Here is a 24,223-nt window from a genome sequence, read left to right as displayed (position 1 = left end):
CATAAAAATAATCCAAATCAAAACTAAGTTTGCATGGTCCTTAGTCTCTATTTTCTACAAGGATCTTAGCACTTGGTTGAATGAATATGGGTGGGGTTAGGTTGGGAAAATTTGGGTTGAGATGAATCAAATTGGCTCAAAATATGATCAATAATGAAGCACGATAGGGTAGGATCAGGTTGTATGGGTAATGTAAAGGTTCCTAGAAATTTGAAAGTACATAGTGAAAACTAATTAATGTAATTTCATAGTTGCCCTCTTCAGTGTTTCCTGTTCAAATATTTTTTTGATGGCTTCTTTCAATTGCCTTTGCGCATCCCTCACCATAAACATATAAAATGGAGCAGTGATGGGGTTGCATAGCTTCATATATTTATTTTTTAAAATATTTTTATTTTTAAAATTTTAAAAATAAAAATGATATTAAATAAATAGGTCAACATCAAAAAAAAAAAATCCTAATCAACTTTATCCATAAGAAATAAAATTGACTACCTCTCTATTTACATTTTTTTATTTTATCTTTTATATTTTTTTAATCTTTCATAATCTACCTCACTATTTTTTGGGAGGTCAACCAACAAGGGATAGGAAATGAAAAAACAGTAAAAAAATTCATAACAAGAGTAAAGCAGCCTAATAAATTTATCATTGTATTATTTTTTTTTTAAAAAAAAGAAGACAATTTTATCCATGGAAGAGCGGCCACCTTAGGCAAAGTTTATAAAATACTGCGAATTAGAACTGTTTTATTTGCGTTTAGTTGATAAGTATACTCCTGTTTCTACGTTCATTTTGTTTCTCCATCCTGAAATAATAACGAATAAGTGGGGTATCTACTTAGGCCTTTAGCTATTTATTTGTTAATTGTGTCAAGATGGAGTTACAAAATGATCGTAGAAGACCAAAAATAGGAGTGTACGTATCAACTAAACATGAATAAGGCCGACGGTTGCCCTTCGCTCCACTCCGTGCTCGCCGATCCTCTTCCTTTTTCGTAATCTTTTTTCCCTCCACTCTCACCTTTCCGATCTCGCGGTTTCCTTTTCCTTCTCGGCGACACCATCCAGATACCGCAGCCGGTCCTCTTCGATTCGCAACCCAATCTTTTCTAATCCCTCTCTCTTCCATCTCCGATTCGTTTCACTTCTCGAACCCTCGTTTCCTTTCCTCTCGCAGATGGAAGAGCATCTCTTTCGGCAACTGCAGCAAACCCTAAACGCCGATCCGAACAACCCCACCCACCACTACAATCTCGTAGCGCCCAATCCCTGCTCTCTCTCTCTCTCTCGAGTTTTTCTTTTATCCCCTTTTGGTGAATTTTATGGATTTTTGTTTTTTTTTTTTTTCAGGGTCTCTTGTTGTGGGAAAGGGGGGAAGGAATAGATGGAGAGGAATCGAAGAAAAACAAGGAGAAGGCAGCTGAGCATTTCTTGGCCTGTGCGAAGCTGAAACCCAGTGAAGGTGCCGCCTTTCGGTTCCTAGGGCACTACTACAGCCAGGTCTCGGACGCACAGAGGGCTTCCAAGTGCTACCAGAGGGCTGTGATCCTGAATCCCGATGATTTTGAAGCTGGTGTGAGTGAATCAGAGTTTTCCTTTCAGGAAATTGAGTTGAAAGTTGGCGCCTTTTAGTGATTTTGTGTTTTAACTTGCTGTTGCTGTTGTCGTTCCTTTTTTCTTTTTTCCCTTTTTCCTTCTGTGCCTTCAGGAAGGGCTGTGTGATTTGTTGGATGCAGAAGGAAAGGAAAGTTTGGAGATTGCTTTCTGTAAAGAGGCATCTGGGAAGTCCCCGAGAGCTTTTTGGGCGTATAGGAGATTAGGATACCTGCAGGTCCTTATATATATTGATCATTGGTTTCATTTTCCTTTCATTTTATTATGTGGTCATTCAATTCATATCATTTGTTTGTTGGTGGTGTTCCCATCCTATATGCACCTAAAAAGTAGACCCGTAGAGGAATTCCAGTTCTCACTGGAGTGCAATGTAAAACACCCTTCCTGTGAGAGGGCCTCTCACCCAACTTGGTGTTTACAGATTTACATTTTATTTTACTAAATTTCTTATTTGCCATATCAAGAAATTTTGTTAGTCTAATATATTATGGTCATGTAATTTTTTCAGGTCCACCAAAAGAAATGGTCAGAGGCAGTACAATGCCTTCAGCATGCAATAAGAGGCTATCCAGCATGTGCCGATTTGTGGGAAGTACGTGCTGTACTGGTCTTACTAGTTGTTTTATTGTTGATTTGTTTGATTCAATTTGTTCTTAAAATCACAAATTGTATGATTGCAGGCACTTGGTCTTGCATACCAACGCTTGGGCATGTTTACTGCAGCGATAAAGGTATCATTCTGCTATTGTTAATATAGATGTCTGGCTTTAACATTTACTTGTAGTTGTTATGATATTATTTCCTGAAAAAGCATTTTTCTTAGCAAGATAAGGTGTCTAACTGCAACCAAATCCATCAGATAGTATTTCATGCTATTCTGTACCATGTTTTGGACCTTTTGCTGTTTTTGTAGGTCTTTAAAGTTCTTGAAGTGATGAATCTAATTGCTTACCTAGTAGATTTTCGACAGACAACTTTATAGTACTAGTCTCCAATATGCTTGGAAAAGATATGCATAGCAATGGCTTTACAAAAATGGTGAAAGTCTAGCAATACTGATTCTTTAACCTTTGTCAGCAACTTCTAAGGATTCTGTTTGGTGGTCAATTTTCTCATAAAATATAAGACCTGCAGTTGCTTAGGTATGCAAGACCAAATAGAGAAACAAGCAAAATGAATTTGTAGAATGGTTGCTGTTTAGGTACTTCTGATATGTGAACTGTATTAGGGGACATTAACATGATATGGATGTAAAGTTTTCAACTTAAGGTTGTTCAGGTTCACTTAGCGCATCAGCTTTTTTTCCCCTTTTGAGCTAGTTATGAATGCATGCTTTATCAAAGAGGTAGAAGCATTTAATGGATGGTCATCATCCTATTAATTGGGATATTTTGGAGTGGATATGGATGCGGTGTACTCAGGAGGAGCATTTGATGATCAGATCTGATTTGATAAGTGGACTCCGTATCTTAGTCTATGTATCACTCTCCTTTGTTCGTCTCAGTTGATGGTTGGATAGTGAATATGCAGAGAGCTGCATTTACAGAAGGGTGTAACTAGACAAGGAAAGCAATTGGACTTTACATGTGACCAAGAGAAACACACCTGAAAAAATCACAATTTATAGGTTCTGACAAAGGGTAGCAACAAAGCCTTTCTTATTATACAAGGGTAAGACTATAAAAAAGAAAAAAATGTCAGGAGTCTTTTCAATTGTAAAGAAATCGTTTACTCAAGTAGGAAATCAATTTCCATGGAAACTATATTATGTTGTTTGACTATATTCTTAAATGATTTTTACAGATGGACGCTACATTAGTTTTCCTTGAAAAATCATATGTGCCTGGGATTAGTTCCCTGCTAACTCTGATGTGGTTTGTGAGGCTTTTCATTCTCTGGAGTATCTTATGCAGTTTGAGAAGGATATTGTGGTTCCTAAAAAAACAAATGTACTTATTAAAAGGTAAGAAGACTGGTTGACATTGAGTCAATTATTGGAGGACATTATCTTTCACACTTTACAGTTAATGCTTTTGTCAAAATATCATGTGGTTGCTTTACTGCAAAAAGTGTCCATTGAAACTCAAGCTTTGAAGAACAAATCATTAGAATATTTAACTGGATTTTGTTCTGTCCTTTCCTTTTTTCATTTTTTTAAGTTCAGTGTTTGAAGTAGTTTAGGTGTGCTTGGAATATCAAACTTACTGAGACCACAGAGCACAGTTGAGAAATTAAGGGGTTGAGTTTGATCGGTTCCTGAAGATAGCTATTACTAATGCCTATAAATTCTTATTTGTTAACTTGTAGTATGATTGGTGCTGATTTTGTTTCTCTTAACAGTCTTATGGGCGAGCCATTGAATTGGAAGACTCAAGAATATTTGCATTGATAGAAAGTGGGAACATTCAGCTTATGCTTGGTTCATTTAGAAAAGTAAGACCTAGTAAGACTTTTTCTCCTCTCATATCTTAGTTTTTTTTGACAGAATTGTGATTCATATATTCTTGTTTGAACTTTTGCAAAGCTATTTGGGCAAGATTTAGTCATGGGCAGGTGTGTTTCCTATCGAATATACTTTACAAAGCTAATTTTCTATGTACAAGCTCTCCTGAAACTCTATATTTTGAGAACATCTACGAGCATTCTCTGGTCTTCCAGTTGGTTTTTTTTTAAGTGGACATTTCATCCATTTCATCCTATTTTTCTTGCTCCTATTTAAAGTTATGCTTTCCTAGAAAGGGCCTTGTATGCAAGTCCTCGCCATGGGATATTATTTTTTGCTCCTATGGCAAAATTTGCTTTTTGGTTTTTCCTTGTGGGAAATCTATTTTGGTTTATGTGATTTTCCTCCATAAAGCAGGTTTTAACATGTTGTATTTTGTGTTATGTATTGTTTCCCGCATTGTCTATGCTAGTAATGACTTAAAGTCATGTTTCATATAATGTAGAACTTCAGAAACCCCCACTAACAATGCTTTATCATGATATAATATTTTATAGGGAGTTGAGCAATTTCGGCATGCTTTAGAAATGACACCTCATAATGTATCCGCACACTTTGGACTTGCTTCTGGGCTGCTTGCATGGTCTAAGGATTGCATAAAGTCTGGAGCATTTGGTTGGGGTGCTTCTCTATTATTGGTTAGTTGTTAACATGCTTTCAAGCCTAGGCCATTACTTTTGTTATAATAGTGTACATGATGTAATTTGTTAAACCCTTCTTGAGATTGTAGGAAGCTTCAGAAGTTGCAGAAGTGAGTACCCGTTTATCAGATAATATATCTTCTTCTTGGAAATTGCATGGGGATGTCCAGGTATATGCTGGAAATGTTGCCTATTTCAGCTTTCCATTCTGAAGTTAATCTCTTTGATAATTCCTTCTCAGTTCCAAAACTTATATATACACTGATACCACCACACTGATGTCTCTTTAGAGGCTTAAGCATGACTTTTAACTCCAGTCATAGGGGCAACTTATTGTTGCAACTTGTCATCCCCACATTTCTGCTGGGATTAACGTGACTTTAATACTTGTCATGATGGAACTAATTATTTCAACTTTACATACCATATTTTTTCTGGATACTTAGCTTGGAATTCTTCCTCTGGTTTGTGGGCTGCATCTTTTTTCCTTTTACTCTCGTTCACAATTTTGAACAATGTTAATCTTGCATATGTGAGGTGCACACACTACTTTTTATGTACCATTTATGCGATGAACTTTCATTGATTGCAAATATTAAAGTCTGATGACATACTTGTCTTTCTAAGCATCCTTCATAATATTGGTTTCAGTAGCAATACTGGTACCATGCTGGTACAATGTCGGTACGTGTCAGTTCTTGGCACCGATACTCTGTATGCCTTTCAGTTTGCTGTTGGTATGGTACTGTATTGCTCGGAAGCTGGCGGTATGGTCTGCTATGGCAAACCATCTAATCACTCAACACTGAAAAACAAAATTTATTCCGATCTTACAGTTCTTTCTACTCTGATTGCAAGAAATCAATGTGTTATTACTGATCCATAGGGTAGGGAGAAGTAGACACTAAACAACAAGTTGATATGTTGCACCATCTCTGCCATATATAATGGGAGATGGAGGACATGTTTCTGCTGTTGTTTGCCATCATAACTGGGAAACTCTATGTTTATTGTTATTACTATTTTTGGATGTAATCTAAGGTGAAGAAAGGATCCTCAAGTAAAATTTCAGTTCGACTAGTGGGAACTGATAAATGTTCTCCCATTTTTGTGCGAGGTACTTCCTTTCATTTCCTTCCTCTTGTACACTAGAGAGAGGGAGAGTCATAAGATGTGTATTTAATAGAAGACTGCTCTATATATAATTATTGAAAGGGAATCTCTACAACATATATGTATCTGTTAAAACACCACATTCACCTGGATTATGATTATTGCATGATTTACTCACAAATGAACAATTTTATTCTTATACCAAATCTTGACGGATATGCCCTACATTGTGACTGTTCATTCACTTAAGCTAGGAGTGGAACTAACTGAAATTTTGTTATAGAAATTTGTGTCTTAATTACACTGGTTTTAGATATCTGCAACTTGCTCTTTGTAGGAGACAAACTGAAGGAGAACTTTTTATATCATCATCTATCTCACGTGCACAAGGTAATAGTCACCTGTTTCTGAGATAAGCATGAAAGTTGTGTTCAATTAATGATAGCAGCATTTTCATGTATGACCCATATAGAGTTAAAGGCACAAAGCTTATATTACAATTTATGGAGAAATTGAACAACTTACAAGCACTAACAGTATTCACACGTCAATACTTAGCTCGAGGACTAAGTATTCGTGGAGCACATGAAATTGTAGAAACAGTGAGATTATTGCAATAAGTTAATAGCCATGAATATAAAATGATAATTACTAGTTATATTACTCCAATCACCATCATTTTAACCTAAGACATTGAGCTGATTACAAGGAGGGACGTGTAAGATGTGATATAAATTTTAACTACCATGAGTATCTCCTGACTTGATGATTAGAAAGTTTTGGGTTTATGTATGATAGCTGACGAATTTGGTTATGAATATGATATCTAGACAAACGAAGTTATGTAAGATCAAAGTTTAAAGTACCAGTACCAATACTAGCACCTGACCGCCATGCTGTTCTGAGTGTCTGTATAAAATTGGTCTGCTAGCTAGTGTTGGTATGGGGAGCATACTGAGTACTGGTTCCCTGCTAGTCTGCTACGGTACACTGTATGTACTGGTGCTAAAGACCTTGTGTAAGATACAAGTGATTAGCAAGGATGTAAACATATTTCTTAACATGTCAGAAAAGCTTTGTAGTTCCTAAATTGCCCTTAACAGAGTACTTCAGAATAACTCATTATGTCATGTACCTATGTTTTTTCTCTATTAATATTTGTTCTTTGAATAGTAGTAAGTTGGAAAAGCGTGTTAGAGTTATGGAGTATCATAGCTGTGTTCCATGAATTGTTTGTGGCTTTCTTTTTGTGTGTTCACATCAAATTCCATCATATATGTGATGAGTTAGGCCCATTATAACCATTCACATTATGCTATCAATCCCATCGCAGCGTTCTAATACTTGCTCAATTTACAAGGTCATGTTGGACAGAAGTTATGGATGGAATTCTCTTTTGTGGTTTCATTTTCCAAATTTAGGGATGCTGCTTACTATATTGAATTCGCCCAGTTCATTCATTTAGGTTGAAGAACTAATCAATTTGTAGCCTTCATTTCTTTAGAGGGAAAGGATCAGCAGAATATGTATGTTAAAATAGAGTTAACCTTTGTCCTCAATTGTTGCAAAAGAAGCTCGCCCCCTTATCCTATCATTGTCATATTTCATGATGAAACATAACTGTCTGGTTATTATCATAATTATATTACAGATGAATTGCACTTGCATGATTTTCTAGATGGTATTGCACCCAACAATATCATATTTCATATCTATGTGATGCCTTTTGATTGTCTATCCTTTTTAACTAGTTCTCTGTACATTGTTGCCATTCTTGAATGCCTCTACACCAAAGACATGTAGGAAGTGTGCCAGCTAGCTTACAGTTTGCTTGTTGAGAATGAGATCCTCAAGATCATCATGTCAACAGTTTTTTTCTCCTTTTTTTCCTCTTGTAATAAAATGTGGAATATGCAATGAGATATTCTCTGAGTTAATGCACCACTTCCTAGAATGAGCTATATCTTGCAAGCTGAAGTTTGAGTCAGTTCTTTTTAATTGTTTAAAGCAACACCTGTTTAGGAAGCTTCTTTTGTATAAATATCAGATCACGTATGCAAAATGCTTTCCATGGGAAGATAGAGGGAATGGTAGTGAATTTGATGCAGCAGCCTTTACAGCCTCCATCAATGATTGGAAGAAGACATGCCTTTTGGCTGCAAATGCTGCTAAGCAATCATACCAACGGGCTTTACACTTAAGCCCATGGCAGACCAATATGTATGCTGATATTGCAATCGCTGTGGATCTCATTTCCTCCCTTGAAGAGAAAGACACACCAGACATGGATGTTTGGTAGGATTTTTCTTCTGAGCAATTATTAGAGAATTATCTCCTTTTTTCATGAAATTTAACCTTTTTTGGGGTTTATTTTACATTGATCAGGCAACTAGCAGAGAGGATGTCATTAGGTGCGCTGATTCTTGAGGGAGATAATAAGGACTTCTGGGTTATATTGGGTTGTTTGTCTACAAGTCGTGCATTGAAGCAGCATGCTTTTATTAGAGGACTGCAGCTGGATATGTCTCTTTCTGTAGCATGGGCATATTTGGGGAAGGTAATGATCATAACTTCTCTGTTTTATTGTCTGTGAGAAATCTGATTTAGTTATTCTGCAGCTTTATAGAAATTTAGGTGAAAAGCAATTGGCAAGGCAAGCATTTGATCATGCTAGAAGCATTGATCCTTCACTAGCATTACCATGGGCTGGCATTTCAGTTGATTCTCATGACAGGTAAAATTGTTTTCATTATTTTTGAGAAGTCAGAAATCTATGCTTTTCCAATTTTATTATTTATCTAATTAATTATTGGGAAATGATTTATTTTAAATTTTAGCTCACAATCCGAGGCTTATGAAAACTGCCTTCGTGCTGTGCAGATACTGCCTGTAAGTACTCTTATTTTGTTACAAATATTGTTCTCTGGTTTCTGATTAGTAGCTTTTCCAAGTTCTATGCACATGTTACATCAATTGAGTCCAAGCGTGCCATCAACATAATTGACTATGTGGATGTACATTTCTTGATTTTAATGGTACTAGGAAAATTATGTTTCACATTGTAGCATCTGGATCAGTGTTTGCTGAATTGACCTGAACCGGATGGTTCATCTTGTGCCAAACGGAACTGACGCCAAGTTGGAACGGTTTAGCTATATCACTTAGTTCACTTATGTAACCTCTGCCACTACATGATTGACGATCTGGGAGTCTTCGAGGTTCTCTCCTCCTCCCCCCCCCCCCCCCCCCCCCCTCTCACTCCGCATTGGACGATCCCCCCTTTTTGACTGCAACCTTCGCCAATAAGTCTCTCTCCCCCCTCCTTGTCTCTCACCATTGGATGACAAGAAGCCTTCAAGTTCGAGGTAACCTTCTTTGATGCAAAACCTTTGCCGATTAGCCTTTGAGGCTCTCCTTTGTGCTCTCTCTCTCTCTCTCTCTGCTGGACAATCCTCCCTCTTTGATGCAAAGCCCCCATTGGTAAGTCTCCCTATCTCCCTCCTTCCTTCTCCATCTCCCTTCCTCTCTCCCCCCCCCCTCCCTACTTTTGGCTTCCCTTCATGTCTCTAAACATCCCGGAATGGCATAGTATGGACTTGTATTGTACCAAACCAATCACCAGCCGGTATGCACCCTAGTACTGGTTCATTGAACCTTGATTGGGATGGATCTAGGCCTAAGGTTTAAACTTATCTCTATTTTGGTTTCTGCATAGGCAGCTGACTTCCTTTTTTAAAAAAAATTAGCAATTTCATCTGGACTTTTAGGGTTTCAAACCAAGAGAATAAAAAATAGAAAAAAAATTCAAAGATTACAAATAATTAAATTAAAACAAGTATTTTAGATTATGCTGTAAGTACATATTTTTTATGGTTAAAGAGAAATTTTGTTAATGTTTATCAAAGATTGGAATACAAGTATTTCTGCTATTTAAGCAGCTAAGCTCACATGCCTTTCCCACCCCCCTTCCCCCCTCCAAAAAAAAAAAAATCATCTATTAATTTCCCCAAGTTTGCAAGCCAATCAATAACTTGATTGGCTTTTCTAAAATTGCGCATGGAAAAAAAATAAACAAAACTTGCTCCTAATCTTTTGACTTATCTACATACTCCATATTACAATGGAATGCCCTACTCTGACTAACAGCCTTATTAATGCCAAGCAACCAGCTTCCACCATAATCTGTTGTCTACCTAGACCCATGTAAACTACCAATTGTAGGCCTTTGATGGTCGTTTCTCTTCATGGTCAGTGATTTTGCAGCTTGAACTTATAAAAATATGCTTAGGGCAACCATATTCACCTGTTACTTCATCTTCCAACCTAGTATAGAATGCCATCCATATGCAATTTCATTTAGCCTAATTGTGATGACTTCTGCAGGCTCGTGTTTAGTTCTACATTGGTTGTGCATTGGGGGGGCCTTGGATACTTAAGTCGGGCCAAGGATCTAATGTACAACTTCCTGCTAGCTCTTTTGGATGAGGTCTTGAGTCATTACAAATAGTAAATCACATCTCATTTGTGCCCGGGGCCACTAAAAACATGGGCCTTCTAAGACTACCACGAGCCGATCATGGTGTTTTTGTTTCTTATTGGAGCCTTCCCTCATGCCAAGGTTTAGGCAAGTGTTGTATGTCAAGACTCGTGTGGCCATGTGTTTACTTACTACCTTGGTTGTGCGTTGGCGAGGTTGAGTATTAATGTAGAAATGAAAATCATAAATTACAACTTCTTGCTTGCCCTTTTGGGTGAGGTCTTGGGTCATTATACTAACTCGGGCAAAGATAGGGCCTATGCTACTTGTTCTTCTTGAATAATTGTACTTGCAAGCCTCTCTACCTATAGATTCATTCCTTGTCAGATTATGCCTCCAGCCTAATGTTCCATATTGCTTTTTCAATCAATGCTGCATATTTTGCAATTTCTCATCAGCTCTCCTTTCATTGGATGTCCACTTGCATCTATCCTTTTCCATATTAACTAACTTGCAATTGCCAATGTGGATTGTTTGAAATTTTTGCTTATTGATTCCCCTATTTCTTCCACCTTTAGTCGGCTATAAGTAGAATTCATCTTCCTACACAAACTCATGTTCATATTGCTGTATTAGATCAATCAATTTCTGAATTATTTACATAACCTTTCTATGTAAACTCATCTTACTCTTTTATAGAACTCAATTTTACATGATTTATTTTTGAATTATCTTCCTGTTTCCCTTATGTTTCTTTCTGTAGGTTAAAGTCCAACCTTGATGCTCTCTTTTCTGTATAAATTTTCTGACTCACGGTAATTAACATTGTTGAGGTTTTGTTAAGAGAAGATTCCTAAGAAATTGATAAATTAAAATCTTAAGTGATAGGTTGTTTCAGTTGATTCTTTTAGTGGAGCATATGGATGGAATGGACTGTAAAATGTTTTGGCAAAATGTGTTTGCTGTCATCAATTTTGATACCCTATTCATGAGATGCCTTTTTTTTTTTGGCTAATCCAATATAAAGTAATTTTTGTGCGTGATGGATTTAATTTCTTTTCAGAGAAATCCAAACAGTGGACCGAGATAAAATGTTACATGAATTTTTTTTTTGTGGTAAAAGTGCAACTGATACAGTAACATCGCTTTCTATATGGATAGAATACTGTTCAGAATGAGTGTACATAAATTTATCCAGGCTTTATCTATTATGATGTTTGATTCATTATTCCTTTTTTTGCATAGTTTGGTTATGTACTTCTAGTTTCTGTACTTTCAGTTCACTGCTAAAATCTTCCAGTTTCTGTTTCATGTTTGGAATTTGGCTGCATGCAGCTCCCGGAATTTCAAGTTGGTCTTGGAGCACTCGCAATTCCTTCTGGTCAACTACTATCTCCTCAGGTATGACTCTATGTTTGCTGGTTAAGTGCTGATGTTTTAATTTGTTGAAGTTTTCCTGCTTCCTGCAGAACTGCAATTCAGTTAAATAAACTTGTTTATCCAATCTAATTAGGTTGACTTCACTACATGTAAGTTATATTGGATATATTGGAGAATTTCTGCTGTAGGAATGGCTAGCATATCAGCTTATGCCTGCAACATACGTCATGTGTGCCTGTGTAACAATGCTGTTAACTTGCATCATTGTCATATTGGTGGCATAGGAGACATTTGACCATGCATGTAAATACAGTCTGGATTTGTTGTCAATGTGAGGTATATTGATTAAAGATGCTGACTGCAGAGATTGAGATTGAACTAGTGATTCACTTCACAGTTCACACATTTCTCTGAAAAGTTCTGGAGCTTAGATAGTGATCTGTTGCAAAGTTTGCATAAAAAGTTTGATCTCGTAAAATTCTTACCCATACTAGTGAGAAACTGTTGCTGAGAGATTGTGGTTGTACTTTGGAATGTTGCTCTCACTTTGAAACCCACTCTCAATGTTTCCTACCTGCTTGCTACATATAATGTTGCAACATCCAGCTATCGTGACGAACCTAAATTTAATTATGTCATGCTATTTATTGCTTTTTCATTATTCGAGTCCATATATCCTTAAAAAAAATAAACTCAGAATCAATCAACAATTTCACCTATAAAGATGAAAAGTTTGAGTCCATATATCCTTAAAACAAAAAAAACTCAGAATCAATCCACAATTTCACCTATAGAGATGAAAAGTCACAACAAAATATATTGATCTGAGGGTTGAAGTACCAGAACTGGCACCTTACTGGTATGGTACAGACAAATATAGTACGACACCAAACTGGTAAACGATAACATGTCGCTTGGTGCCAGCACAACACTAATGAGGTGATGTACTATTGGTATGGATTGGTATTAAAGAGTATAGAGCTTTTGGTACATTGCCAATACATTGCAGCTGCTACTTAAATCCTTTTACATATCTATGTTTACAATATATAGTTACATTGACACATTTTTCCTATTTGCATTGACATCCTCATTCTTTTCAGAGCACTTCTTTGAACTCTAGTTGTCCTGTATCTGTTCCTAATTTTGCATATATGGATACTTGCAACATGACTTTCTTCTTTGAATTTTAGCCAATGTTGATTTCCTGTTATATTTTAACTTCTAATGTAGGATAAAAGCTTGTTTGAACTCAATCAATTAATCATTCCGGTTATGTACCTTATGTGTATATCATGATTAAATAAGAATATGAGCTATAATTAAGTGCTTATGCTGGCATATTTATTTATAATCCATATTACTCCATATATGGATTTTTGGAATTAGTCATGTCTGACATCCATAGCCGTGTCACCAATTTGACATCCATGTCTATGCCAATGAATATCACAGATTGATGCAAATCAATGTTTTATTGCTACTATAAATTTATCTAGGATCATCTGTGAGGCTAAAGAGAATTTGTTGTTATTATTTCAAAAATATACCAAAATAACACCAAAGTAAAAGATAGTTTACATGTTTCTTATAGTTAGAAAATGAGAATATTGTTGGTAACATTGAGAAACAAATGGTTGAGGCTGTTTTGAGTGGAACAAGGGGTGTTTTTGGTAAGGATATTGACTTGGATTTTCTATTTCAAAATATTTTGTATATGTTTGACTCTGTGTCACAAGGTGCTTAACTATGTCAAAAGAAGAGGAAGTAGTATCATATGATGTCTTTGTTTTAGATTAATGTTTCATAATTAAGCACAAAGAAAAACATGGGATTTGTTGTGGTCAAGGGATCATAGCTCGGCACGTGAGGTATTGTCCGTTCTAGCTCATGGGCCTCACAGTTTTGTCCTTTAAAAAGCATCTCACGTGGGAAAGATGGTCCCCTCTTGTATAAATCAGAGTCTCTCTTAACTCACAATCAATGTGGGATTAATAAAGCCTCCCACACCACAATATAGCCCCCCAGTTAAGGAAGAGTGTGTATGGACGGGAGGTGTCCTTATTTTTATCATAGTCCTCCAGTGAAGGTGTCTGTGTACGGACGGAAAGTGCCCTTCTTATTTTTACCACAGCTCTTGGAGGAGTTTGTATTCGAATGGGAGATGCCCTCCTCCTTATTTTTACCACAGACTGGTGTGTACTCTCACAGATCATGTCTATGTACTCCCATAGATTGGTATATGGGCGGGAGGAGCCCCACAGTTCGAAGAAGGTGCAGGGGCCCCACGGTGGGAGCCAATATTGCGATCAAGAGATTATAGCTCGGTACGTGAGGTATTGTCCGGCTTCATGATTTTGTTCTTTAAAAAGTTCCTCACATGGGAAGGATGGTCTTCTCCTATATAAACCAAAGTCTCCTTTGACTCATAACCAATGTGGGACTAATGAAGCCTTCCCTTCTACACCACAACACTATCTTTTTGTGAAATTTGAGTCCATCGATTTTCTTGGAGATTTGATTTTAATTTGAGGAGCAACATAGATGGATAGCCAGAAAATGCTCATCTAGTGTCTTTTAGGGAGCAATTATCATGAAGATGTGATATGAGGCTTAAAGAAGTGAATTTGATTGATAATTAGAGGGCTAATGGACCTGTGAAAATCTGATCCTTCTTTTATAACACCTAAATGGAAGCCTGAGGAGGTTTAATTGTTGGTCAAACATGTAACATCAGATCTTAAAAGAGTTCGGACGCATACTTCCTAAATCTCTGTATTACCATGTCCTCATGATTGTTTGCTGCTTTGTCCACTGTGTTGAGTGATCATGATGAGCTCAATGTATCTCTCTTTTACCACTTAAGAATGAGTGGTTTATTAGATATCTTTGTGCCATGTGTATTTTTACAAATATGCATGGTTGTATAGTTGTCAAATAAGTCTTTTATCCAATTGTGCCAGGTACTTTTGGCCCTATAATTCAACATTAGTATGCTGATGCTGTCTTGGCTTTTGCAGATGATGATATTCACACCTTTCTCTTTTGTTTATGGCTGGTATTTTTTATTTCAACGCTAGAGGAGATATAGGACAGAATTATAAGTGGTAGTAAATATGGATCTGAAGTATACTAAGAAAAAAATTGTCCAGATGCATAGTATGATGCATCAAAACTCTGTTTGCTCCTAATCAGAATCCTGTGCAAGTATCACATGTATTGTTGCATTGGATCTTGTCATATATGTTTGATTTATCCCCTAAAAGAAAATTGTTTTCTATTGCAACTTCACGCAATCAATGATTTAGAATTGCTGCCCGGCTAGAAACTAAGTTTCAGTAATCTTAATTCATTGCAAGGACTGGGTGGTTGTTGCTTTCACTGGAGGTAAATTAGTGAACAAATTTTTCTGGTGCCTTGCTTAACCCCATAAATGGTGTATAGTGTGTTAGAGCCACTTGACCGTTCAACAGCTTAAGGTGTCAAGAACTTGATCAAACACTTTTCGGCCATGGCAGGAAAGCCCTGTCCTCGAGAAATTATTGGATTGATGATATTTTAGGAAAGGCAGATTGTCAGTGGTACTAATGTAATATCATTAGTAACTATCCATCTATGGATGCTTGTCAGATGGTGGTTTACTAAATCTTGTTGGTGCTCCTATCTGGAGGCTTTTGACAATACAGCATCAAGCTTATGCAGTGTTTTTGTTGTTGAATCTCACCAAATACCAATTGCAAGATTGGACTATGGAAAGCATTGTTTCCTTTGTGACAAGATTTGGCATCATATACTAGAAAAACTTAGGTGGCTTGGGTTATTTCCCCATATATGGAAATCAATTCTGGGTTAGTGTTCTGGTCTCTTTGCTCCATGTTTAAATATGAGAAGCAAAAGAACATAGCCTACCATTTAGTGATAAGCTGAGTTCGATTTTGTGATTGCATGTGTGATACAGAAATAAGAAGTTTTAGTTATTGCTTACTGTGATCTATTTTGAAGGTTGAAGTCCTCTCTCCTGTCTTCAAGCATTTTTGGAGTAATCTTATCATTTTCCATGTTGTCATACTTGATCTATTTTGGAAGTTGAAGTCCTTTTTCCTGGCTTCAAGCATGTTCTGGAGTAATCTTGTCATGCCTTAACTTTCCATGCTGCCACACTTGGTTTGCTGTTGTGGTACTTACCTGTTTTCTTTGTTTATACTCAATTTAACAAAAAAAAAAAAATGCTCTTGAAGGCATTTGGAGCCATACGTCAGGCTATTCAACGAGCACCTTACTCTGCCGAGGCACATAATTTACATGGCTTGCTATGTGAAGCACGATCAGATTACCAGTCCGCAATCACTGCCTATCAGCAAGCACGATGTGCTTTGCATATGGAGCACAATTCAGTGGCAGACCTTAAATCTCATATTGCTGAGGTGTCAGTTAATCTTGCCAGAGCACTCATCAAGGTAGAGTATTTATGGGCAATTGAGTTGATTACTTTTTATGATCCATTTATCTCCAAGGAAGCGCATTAATGAAAGAGCCCTTCCTTCTGGCCCCACAGTGTGCTCTGTCTTCCTATTATGCATAAATTCATGGATAGGTGCGCTCTTCTAAATGTTGCATTTGTAACTGAACAGTTCTATTTCATTGCAGGCAGGACATGCAAATAATGCTGTAGAAGTGTGTGATTATTTGAAGAAAGAAGGTATATCCCATGAACCTTCAGGATTTTTGAAGTCCTCATCCTTCTTCTTCTTCTTTTTTAAATGAATGTCTTCTTTTTTGAATGCAGAAATATTAGAAAGCATGTGACAGTTTTCTGATTTATAAGTTTGACTATTTCTAGTGGCTCAGATAGTTAGTTGTAGATCCACGTCAGAAAGAGGAAGTAACAAAGGATGTCATAACCACCAAAGTGGTCCATTTTTGCGTGAACTTGATGAAAAAAAAAATTCTAGATGTTTTGTTTGTTTTTCTAACAAATTACATCTTTCTAATCTCTGAAGGTGTGCTTGATGGCAAGGGCTTGCAAATATATGCTGTTGCATTGTGGAAAATCGGACAGTATGACCTAGCTCTCCCCATGGCAAGAAATTTGGCTCAAAGTGTCTCAACCATGAAGCAAACATGTGCAGCTGCTGCACTGGGGTTGATATGCAGTTTGATATACAGAATTTCAGGGAAGGATTCTGCAGTTGCAGCCATTCAAAAATTTCCTCCTGAACTTTTTAAGAGTACAAGAATGATGTTTATGCTCTCTGCACTGAATGCTCTAGACCCAAGCAATCAGTTGCAGCTGCTTCTTCCAAGTCCGCAAAATGTTAAATCTCATGACGTGGTCACTGAGATTTATTCCATAATTGCTATTGGCAAAATGGTAAGATTGTGCTTTCCAAGCCAATTTTTTAAACTATATGCCTGGAGACATTGTTTTCATTTTCAAAAGTTGCTAATAATCTGGAATTCATTTTTCTTCCATTTTCAGATCAACCATGGATCAAAACAAAATTTGGATATCGACCGTGGAGTGGACTACTTGAGAAAAGCTCTTCATATGTATCCCAACAGTAGTTTGATAAGGTAATGACTGATGATAGACATGCACGCACTCTCACAGACACACACATACACACACATAGACATACACACATATACATATATATACATATGTACATATATACATTTATACAATATATATTTACAAATATACACATATATACATATTCTGCCTATGTGAAGTGTTTTTTCTTTAATTTTGTTATACAGCTTCCAAGAGACAATTTATCCATTTTATCTTATCTGCTCTTGGTTTTTTCTGGGTGGTACATGATTTTTCATTTAGATGAATATTCCAAGTACATCATGATTTTGGTTATCATATTTGGAATTTAGAACTGTTCTTCAACCGTATGAGTTTTCAAAATCATCTCAATGCAAAAAGACCTAAGAATTCTGGTAAAGAAGCAAAAGAAAATTACGTACAATGTTGCTTGAAGTGCTATGATTCTATTCATTTCTTTTGAGTTTCAACATAGGGAGATATTCAGGGTATTGATTGATTTTCTTACTTGGATATCAGAACTAATACGCACAACCTCAAAAAGAAATCCTAACCCGCAATGTGCCCTCATACATACAAGTTCTTGTGTACGAGGATGTAGATAATATGTAGTATTTGATTAAATATTAGATTCGGATCTGTTTGTTAGTGTTTTCATCGATTTGACGTGGAAAGTTAAAGTGTCCAATAGGAAGGTAGAACCGTGCCAAACTAGATGGTTCAATTACTGGCAGGGTTCGAACCATTAATCCAGTTTGATATTACACCCACCCCCCCCCCCACCCTGTTTCAATCATTCTTAGGAATGCAATCAAGCTAAATCGAATCAAATAGTCGAAAGCTCGAACTCAGCTCGATTCAAGATACTCAAGCTCGAAACTTGGTTCAAGATTAATCAAGCCTTAATATCCTAAGCTGGAGCTCGACTCAATAAAAAATAAGCCAAACTCGAGATTGACTTGACTCGAATACCAGCCGAGCCATATTCAAGCTTGAGTTCGAGCTATACCAGGCGAGCCATACTCAAGCTCGAGTATGAGCTCGAATGCGAGCCTTATCCTACTAATAATATATATATTAATATATATATTATAAATAAAAATTATATTATTGGAATATATAAATTCGAATAAGCTCACAAGCTTTTGAGTCGAGTATCTTACTACTCGAGCTCAATAATAACCGAGTCGAGTCGAACTTGGACTGAAGCTAAGGTTAAGTCGCTTATGAGCAGCTCAACTCATTTGCACCCCTACCTTGTATATGCATACATATCTTTGTATGTATGCTATGTATGTATTTAGATAGATGGAGGGAATTGTGGAAGTCATATTCTTGGATGATGTAAAACCATTTAAATTGGAGGTTTTTTTTTTAAAATTCTTTCATCCTATTTGTACTTTCTCATTATACAAGCAATGCAATGCATGACTTGTATATAAAGAAAATAATAAATTTCAAAAAAAATTATCGTAGCGATATGTATACTAAGCATTATTAGAGATAAAGAAGAGATACTGACAAGTAAACAGAGAAATATAATGTATGATGTGCTATTTTTTGTTGAATTTACCAAAAAACTGAGTAAGGAAGGAATTCAATGAAGGTGGGGCATACAACAAAGAGATCAGGAGGGACAAGAGAGAAGTCTTTTTTTTTTTTTTGTGGGGGGGGGGTGTGGCGGGCCTGCAATAATAGGTGGGAGGATATGGGGACATAGGATGGAGATGAGATGCTGAGGGAGGGTCAGGAGCTATAAGGGGAGGCGCAGAGGTGGATGAGAACGAAAATCCAGAGTCCAGTTTTATTAGGAAAGAGATAAATTACTAAAAAGGTATGTCTTAAAAAGATTTCCTGATTATGTATGTATATGGAGAGAGAAGGAGAGGTGACTATAAATAGATATTTGTGTTGGATAAAATGTAGATTTTTCCAAGTGATTTGCAAAGTTGACCACTACAATAAATTCTTTTTAATAAAATTTGGTCTGAGAGAAACTAATGGGAAAATGGAAGAAGAATATGTATTACCCAGACTCCACACCTTGCTCCATTGTACCAGTGTTGACATGAGAGAGAGGAGGGTGCAAGTCACATACCTGCTGAGGCAAGCTCCTGATGAACTAGTTGTTTTATGATCAGAACCTGTTCATTAGATATATTTTGTCCTGGATTCCTTATTATGCTGGCTGTTTAACATGATGTGTAAGAAGACATTGGTATGCATAAACCAGATGTAAGTGTCTACACAAGAAGCGTAAGTCAAGGCACAAGTGTGTATAAGGCAGACATTAAGCCAAGTTCTATAAGATTAGTCATGTACAATGTGTTCGCATACACAAACCCAATTTTTGGATCCTTTTTAGTTGTTCTTGTATTGTAAGGTTTGAGGATAACAAGGATCTGGCCTCTAGACATGCACCAGTACTCGACACCTTTACCAGTACCCATATAATATAGAAGTAAATTTTGGTACTCCCAAAGGCCCAAAATTTTCTTTTCTAATGTCATGTAAATTTATTATGGTCGGATATGGGCCTTGATTTTTAGAAAGTGATAAGCTTTTATTCAGCAGGAGTTTAGTTTGGCACCTTTCTTTTGGAGGGTTTTTGGTGGGGGATGGGATGAACCACCTCCCCACCCATTATCAGTAAATTTCAAATTTATCCTTTTTCTCTGAATTGCAGGTTTCTTTTAATTAACATAGCCATGGCTGGTAGATCCATTAATTTCTTTTCTTATTTAGATCTCACTACTTCAGAGAAGAAGAAAAAGCATAAATAAGCGGGCTAAATCTTCTAGAAAACAGGAAAAGAAAAAGAAATGCTATTGCAATTTTCATCCTTAGGATTTTTCAAAGAGAAGGTGACTTCAATGGAGAGACATTGAACATAAATATTTCAAATTGCATCAGATCCCTATATAGTGATATTTTTGTTTTTATTTCCCTTCATTTCTATTCTTTTTCTAATTCCTCTTTTTCTTTGGTTGCTTGAGACAGAAGCCAGCTTAGTTCACTTTTACTATGCAGTGGAGATTGGATGGCTTCTCACAAAGCAGCTAGATGCACTGCTACACCAACTGGACACATAGTTAAGAAAGAATTAGAATCATCATATAAAATTCATGGTGATGCAGTTGTTGCTTGCTATGCTAGTTGTTCCAACAATCCAAAGTTTTCTTTTCCAACCTGCAAAGACCAGCTTGCACATGGAGCAAATGGCATACACTATATGCAAAGGTACTTTTCTCTGTTCCTTTTTTTGTCTGGCTTAATAGTTTTCTTTGCTAATTTAATGTTAACCATTTTTTTATTCTCCACCATCTCAATGCAGATGGTTACATCAAGAACCGTGGAACTTGGATGCACACTACCTTCTTGTACTTAATGTTCTACAAAAAGCTCGCGAAGAAAAATTTCCTCAACATCTCTGTTCTACTTTGAAACGTCTACTTTTAGTTGCTCTGTCCAAAGAAATATATATGAAGGAAAATAAACCATATCAGTATCAAAAGTTTGTGCTTCTGCTCTGTGCTTCGGAGATCAGTTTGCAGTGTGGTGACCATCATGGTTGTGTCAAGCATGCTACTGGTGCATTAGGAATTCTCCCTCCCAACAGTGATCCCTTTTTTGCACACTTACAATTATGTCGTGCCTATGCAGCAGAAGAGGATTTTTCAAACCTTAGAAATGAGTACATGAATTGCTTGCAGATTAAGACATTTAATCAAATTGGTTGGATATCACTAAAATACATTGAATCTAGATACAAATTGCAGAACAATTCAAATGAAATAGACATGTACTTTCATACGTGCTCCACAGGGAAAGGGGCTTCTTCAAATATTTGGGAGGCTGTCTTTTATTTGGTCTGTGCTCAATCCTTTATATGGGATCGGGATTACTTAGGTGCGGAACAAGCTTTAGCACATGCCTGTGCACTTGGAGTTGCAGAGAGCTGCCTCTTTCTTTTTCATGGTAGTTATATTCTCATTTTATCCTTCTAAAATTTCTTTGCATTCATTTGTTGTGCTAGATGGTCTGCCTTACTTTCCATTTTTGTTGTAATAAAGTATCCAAGGCTACTGCTTGAACTGTTCCACCTATTATGTGAATAGGTCAAAAATAGTGGAATAGATAATGTTGTTTCACATTTTCACCCTTCTGGAATAATTTTAATAAGCACCAACAGTGTCCCCCCTGAAATGAGATAAGAGAAAATTCTTGTATTTGTGCATGTCTGCATGGTGATCAATATGTTTATGCAACAAAAAGTAATGGCATAGATAACACCTCCATTGGTGATAGGGCTGCAAGTGGATTGGATTGACCTATTTTCGATCTGGAACAGATCTGAAATTAATCCGGTCCAGCCCCAACTAGAGTTATATGGACTAGGCTGGGATTCAAAAACATGACCTGTTTCAGAAATGAATTGGATTCTGATCTTTAAATTCTCAGTCCAAACTCGAGTCTACCTAAACCAATACAAAATTAGTATATTTATATATTTAAAAACCCTCATTAAATATAAGAAATTAGTCTTCGTTTCATGATACTAGTTATGATGCATGCGCAGATGCATGTGGCACCTGAAGATTCTCGATATAAGTTCAATTTTAGAAAAAAATCTAAGTATGGATATAACACAGTAATATGCCTTTTCATGAAATTCTTCCAGTATTTTATTTGTTATGGTATTTTTTTAAAACTTTGCTATAATATGCTTCTGATCCAATTATAATTTTAAAATTTACATCAAGATTTATTTGCTATATCATATTTTTATCTAAAACCAACATTACTATTAATAAGTTGAATTTTAGAAAACATAGGACTCCTATTACAATAGAATTATAGAATTCCTGGGACTCTTCCATCTCAAAGTCGAGCAACATTAGAATTCCTTTGGTATGTTTATATTCTAAATTTTTAATGAAGTAATGTGATTAGGGTTATTTTTGGAATTGAAAAATTAGAAAATTAAGCTAATTTTATATAGTTGAAGATATTATCAATAATTATGTTGTTGATTATAATTATTTATGGTTATCAATCAAATCATATGCTAAATTTGTTTCTACTTATGTTTGCATATTGTTTACTACAATTTTATTGCATAACATGTTTATGATATGATTAGGCAACCAATTTATATATGTTTATTTTGTATTTGAATTATTTTTGACCCAATTTGATCCAAAAGAATCCCATGGATTGATAAGATTCAATTCAAAGGGAATTGGATTAGATTTGGGTTCAATTTTTTTTGCATGATTGAAAAATATATTGGATTTGGTGTGTGCCCATCCCTGATCCAACCCAATCCACTTGCAGTCCTACTTGCAGAGCAATTATTTATCAACTAAGGAAAGCTAATTCTTTTGGCATTTCCTCTGTTCTAGTAACTTTGATATATTTACAAACATGGTGGAGCAGTCAGTCTGCACATAAAGCAAGTGTGAATTCTTCTGTTAGGATATGCATGACGCTATTCTTTGGTCCATTTTCCTAGTTGAGTGAAACTACAAATATATGGGGCCCATGTGATGGTGCTGCTGTCTTCCAGCATTCTTTGAGAGGGTACTCTATTTGTACATTAATTTATACTCTGATGTATTTTGAAGTTTAAATATTTGTAAAGAAAGCCATAAATATTGGATATTGCTCAAAAGAAAAAACCATGAACATTGGATGTTGTGTTGTTGTAGCAAATTTATGATGCGGTCAGAAATGTGGGATTGGATAAAAATTAAGCTGAAATAATAGCTCAAACTTCTGATCAAGCGATTGTTTACTCTAGTTTGCCTTATGAAAGCAGCTCAGGATCTCTGAGCTTGAACACATATTACTCATCAAAGGAAGATGCAATTAAGTGAGCAGTCTTTTCATGAAAACATGTTTCATCTACATCTTTGGGGTGCAAATTGCATGTTATTGTAAAAGAGAATTGTACATGAGCTACTGGGTCTGATGAATGGATCTTCTGTAGGATAATGCAGCTTAGTTAATGAATTTTGATCCATGATGCACTTGTAAATTGCTCTTGCTGAGTGTTTTTACTCTTTCAGTGTTGCTCTTCCACATGTTGATCCTTGTTTACCTTTTTTATGCCACCTTTTTAATGAGATCTTTATTGATTTAATTTGGTTTTGACAGGTGCCGTCTGCATGGAGCTTGCTAGGCAACAACCAGGTCGTCAGTTTTTATCCCATGCAGTAAGCAGCCTCACCAAGGCCCAGGAGAACTCACCTGTTCCTTTACCTATTGTTTCCTTGTTGTTGGCTCAAGCAGAAGCAAGCCTTGGTGCAAAAGCTAAGTGGGAGAGGAACCTCCGGGTCGAATGGTTCTCTTGGCCAGCAGGTTTTGAACATAGCTTCCCGGGTGTGCAAATTTTACTGTCGACTCCATTTTTATGTTGCCATTTGCTCACTTAGTTCTCTATGTTGCAGAAATGATGCCTGCTGAGTTGTATTTCCAAATGCACTTGCTTGCAAGACGGTTGAATGCAAGCTCCAGCAAACATTCTGGCATAGAATCCATGCAAAGCCCAAAGAATTGGGTTCTTCGAGCAATACATTTGAATCCATCATGTTTGAGATACTGGAAGATTTTGCAGAAGCTTTCCGAGGGATAGCAACTTGCTTATCTGGCTCTATGCAATCTCTACAATTCTTTGCATATCCTGTTGATTCAATATAGCTGACTTGAGCTGCGCTCCTGCAGTGGCTGGTATGGTTCCAATCACTGATTGCCATGATACTAGCAAATTCCACTCACCTGTGAGTGGCTTTTGGTTTGCAGCCATTTTTCTCGATCTCACTGTCTGTACGTGATAAATTGATTTTACTGTACATTAGCTTATATTGGATAAAGCGCTTATTGAATCTAGATTCATGTTTCGTCCTTGCTCTTATCTACCTTGCAATGTTTGCTATC

The 24,223-nt window shown here is 36.4% G+C and overlaps 1 protein-coding gene across 2 annotated transcripts; it reads left to right on the top strand.

Annotated features, from left to right (window-relative positions):
• Positions 1-952: 952 nt before the first annotated feature.
• LOC105052889 (tetratricopeptide repeat protein SKI3) lies at positions 953-24,200 on the top strand. 2 transcript variants are annotated; one of them, XM_010933866.4, is made up of 21 exons: positions 953-1,257; positions 1,353-1,577; positions 1,711-1,833; positions 2,125-2,208; positions 2,297-2,347; positions 3,957-4,049; positions 4,617-4,757; positions 4,850-4,930; positions 7,921-8,168; positions 8,259-8,430; positions 8,492-8,607; positions 8,711-8,762; positions 11,686-11,751; positions 15,969-16,187; positions 16,378-16,429; positions 16,731-17,101; positions 17,210-17,304; positions 20,285-20,524; positions 20,619-21,262; positions 23,444-23,647; positions 23,737-24,200. In XM_010933866.4, exons 1-21 carry the CDS (start codon positions 1,180-1,182, stop codon positions 23,919-23,921), a joined length of 3,540 nt encoding a protein of 1,179 aa, XP_010932168.1. In that variant the 5' UTR covers positions 953-1,179; the 3' UTR covers positions 23,922-24,200. The 2 variants fall into 2 exon arrangements, with proteins under 2 accessions (XP_010932168.1, XP_073100289.1); XM_073244188.1 differs by lacking the exons at positions 953-1,257; positions 1,353-1,577; positions 1,711-1,833; positions 2,125-2,208; positions 2,297-2,347 and having other exon boundaries at positions 3,980-4,059.
• The last annotated feature ends 23 nt before the right edge of the window (positions 24,201-24,223 follow it).

The sequence above is a fragment of the Elaeis guineensis genome, chromosome 10 (genome assembly GCF_000442705.2).
Source record: "Elaeis guineensis isolate ETL-2024a chromosome 10, EG11, whole genome shotgun sequence".
Taxonomy (NCBI): Eukaryota; Viridiplantae; Streptophyta; class Magnoliopsida; order Arecales; family Arecaceae; genus Elaeis; species Elaeis guineensis.
This window is presented reverse-complemented; position numbering and strand designations above follow the sequence as displayed.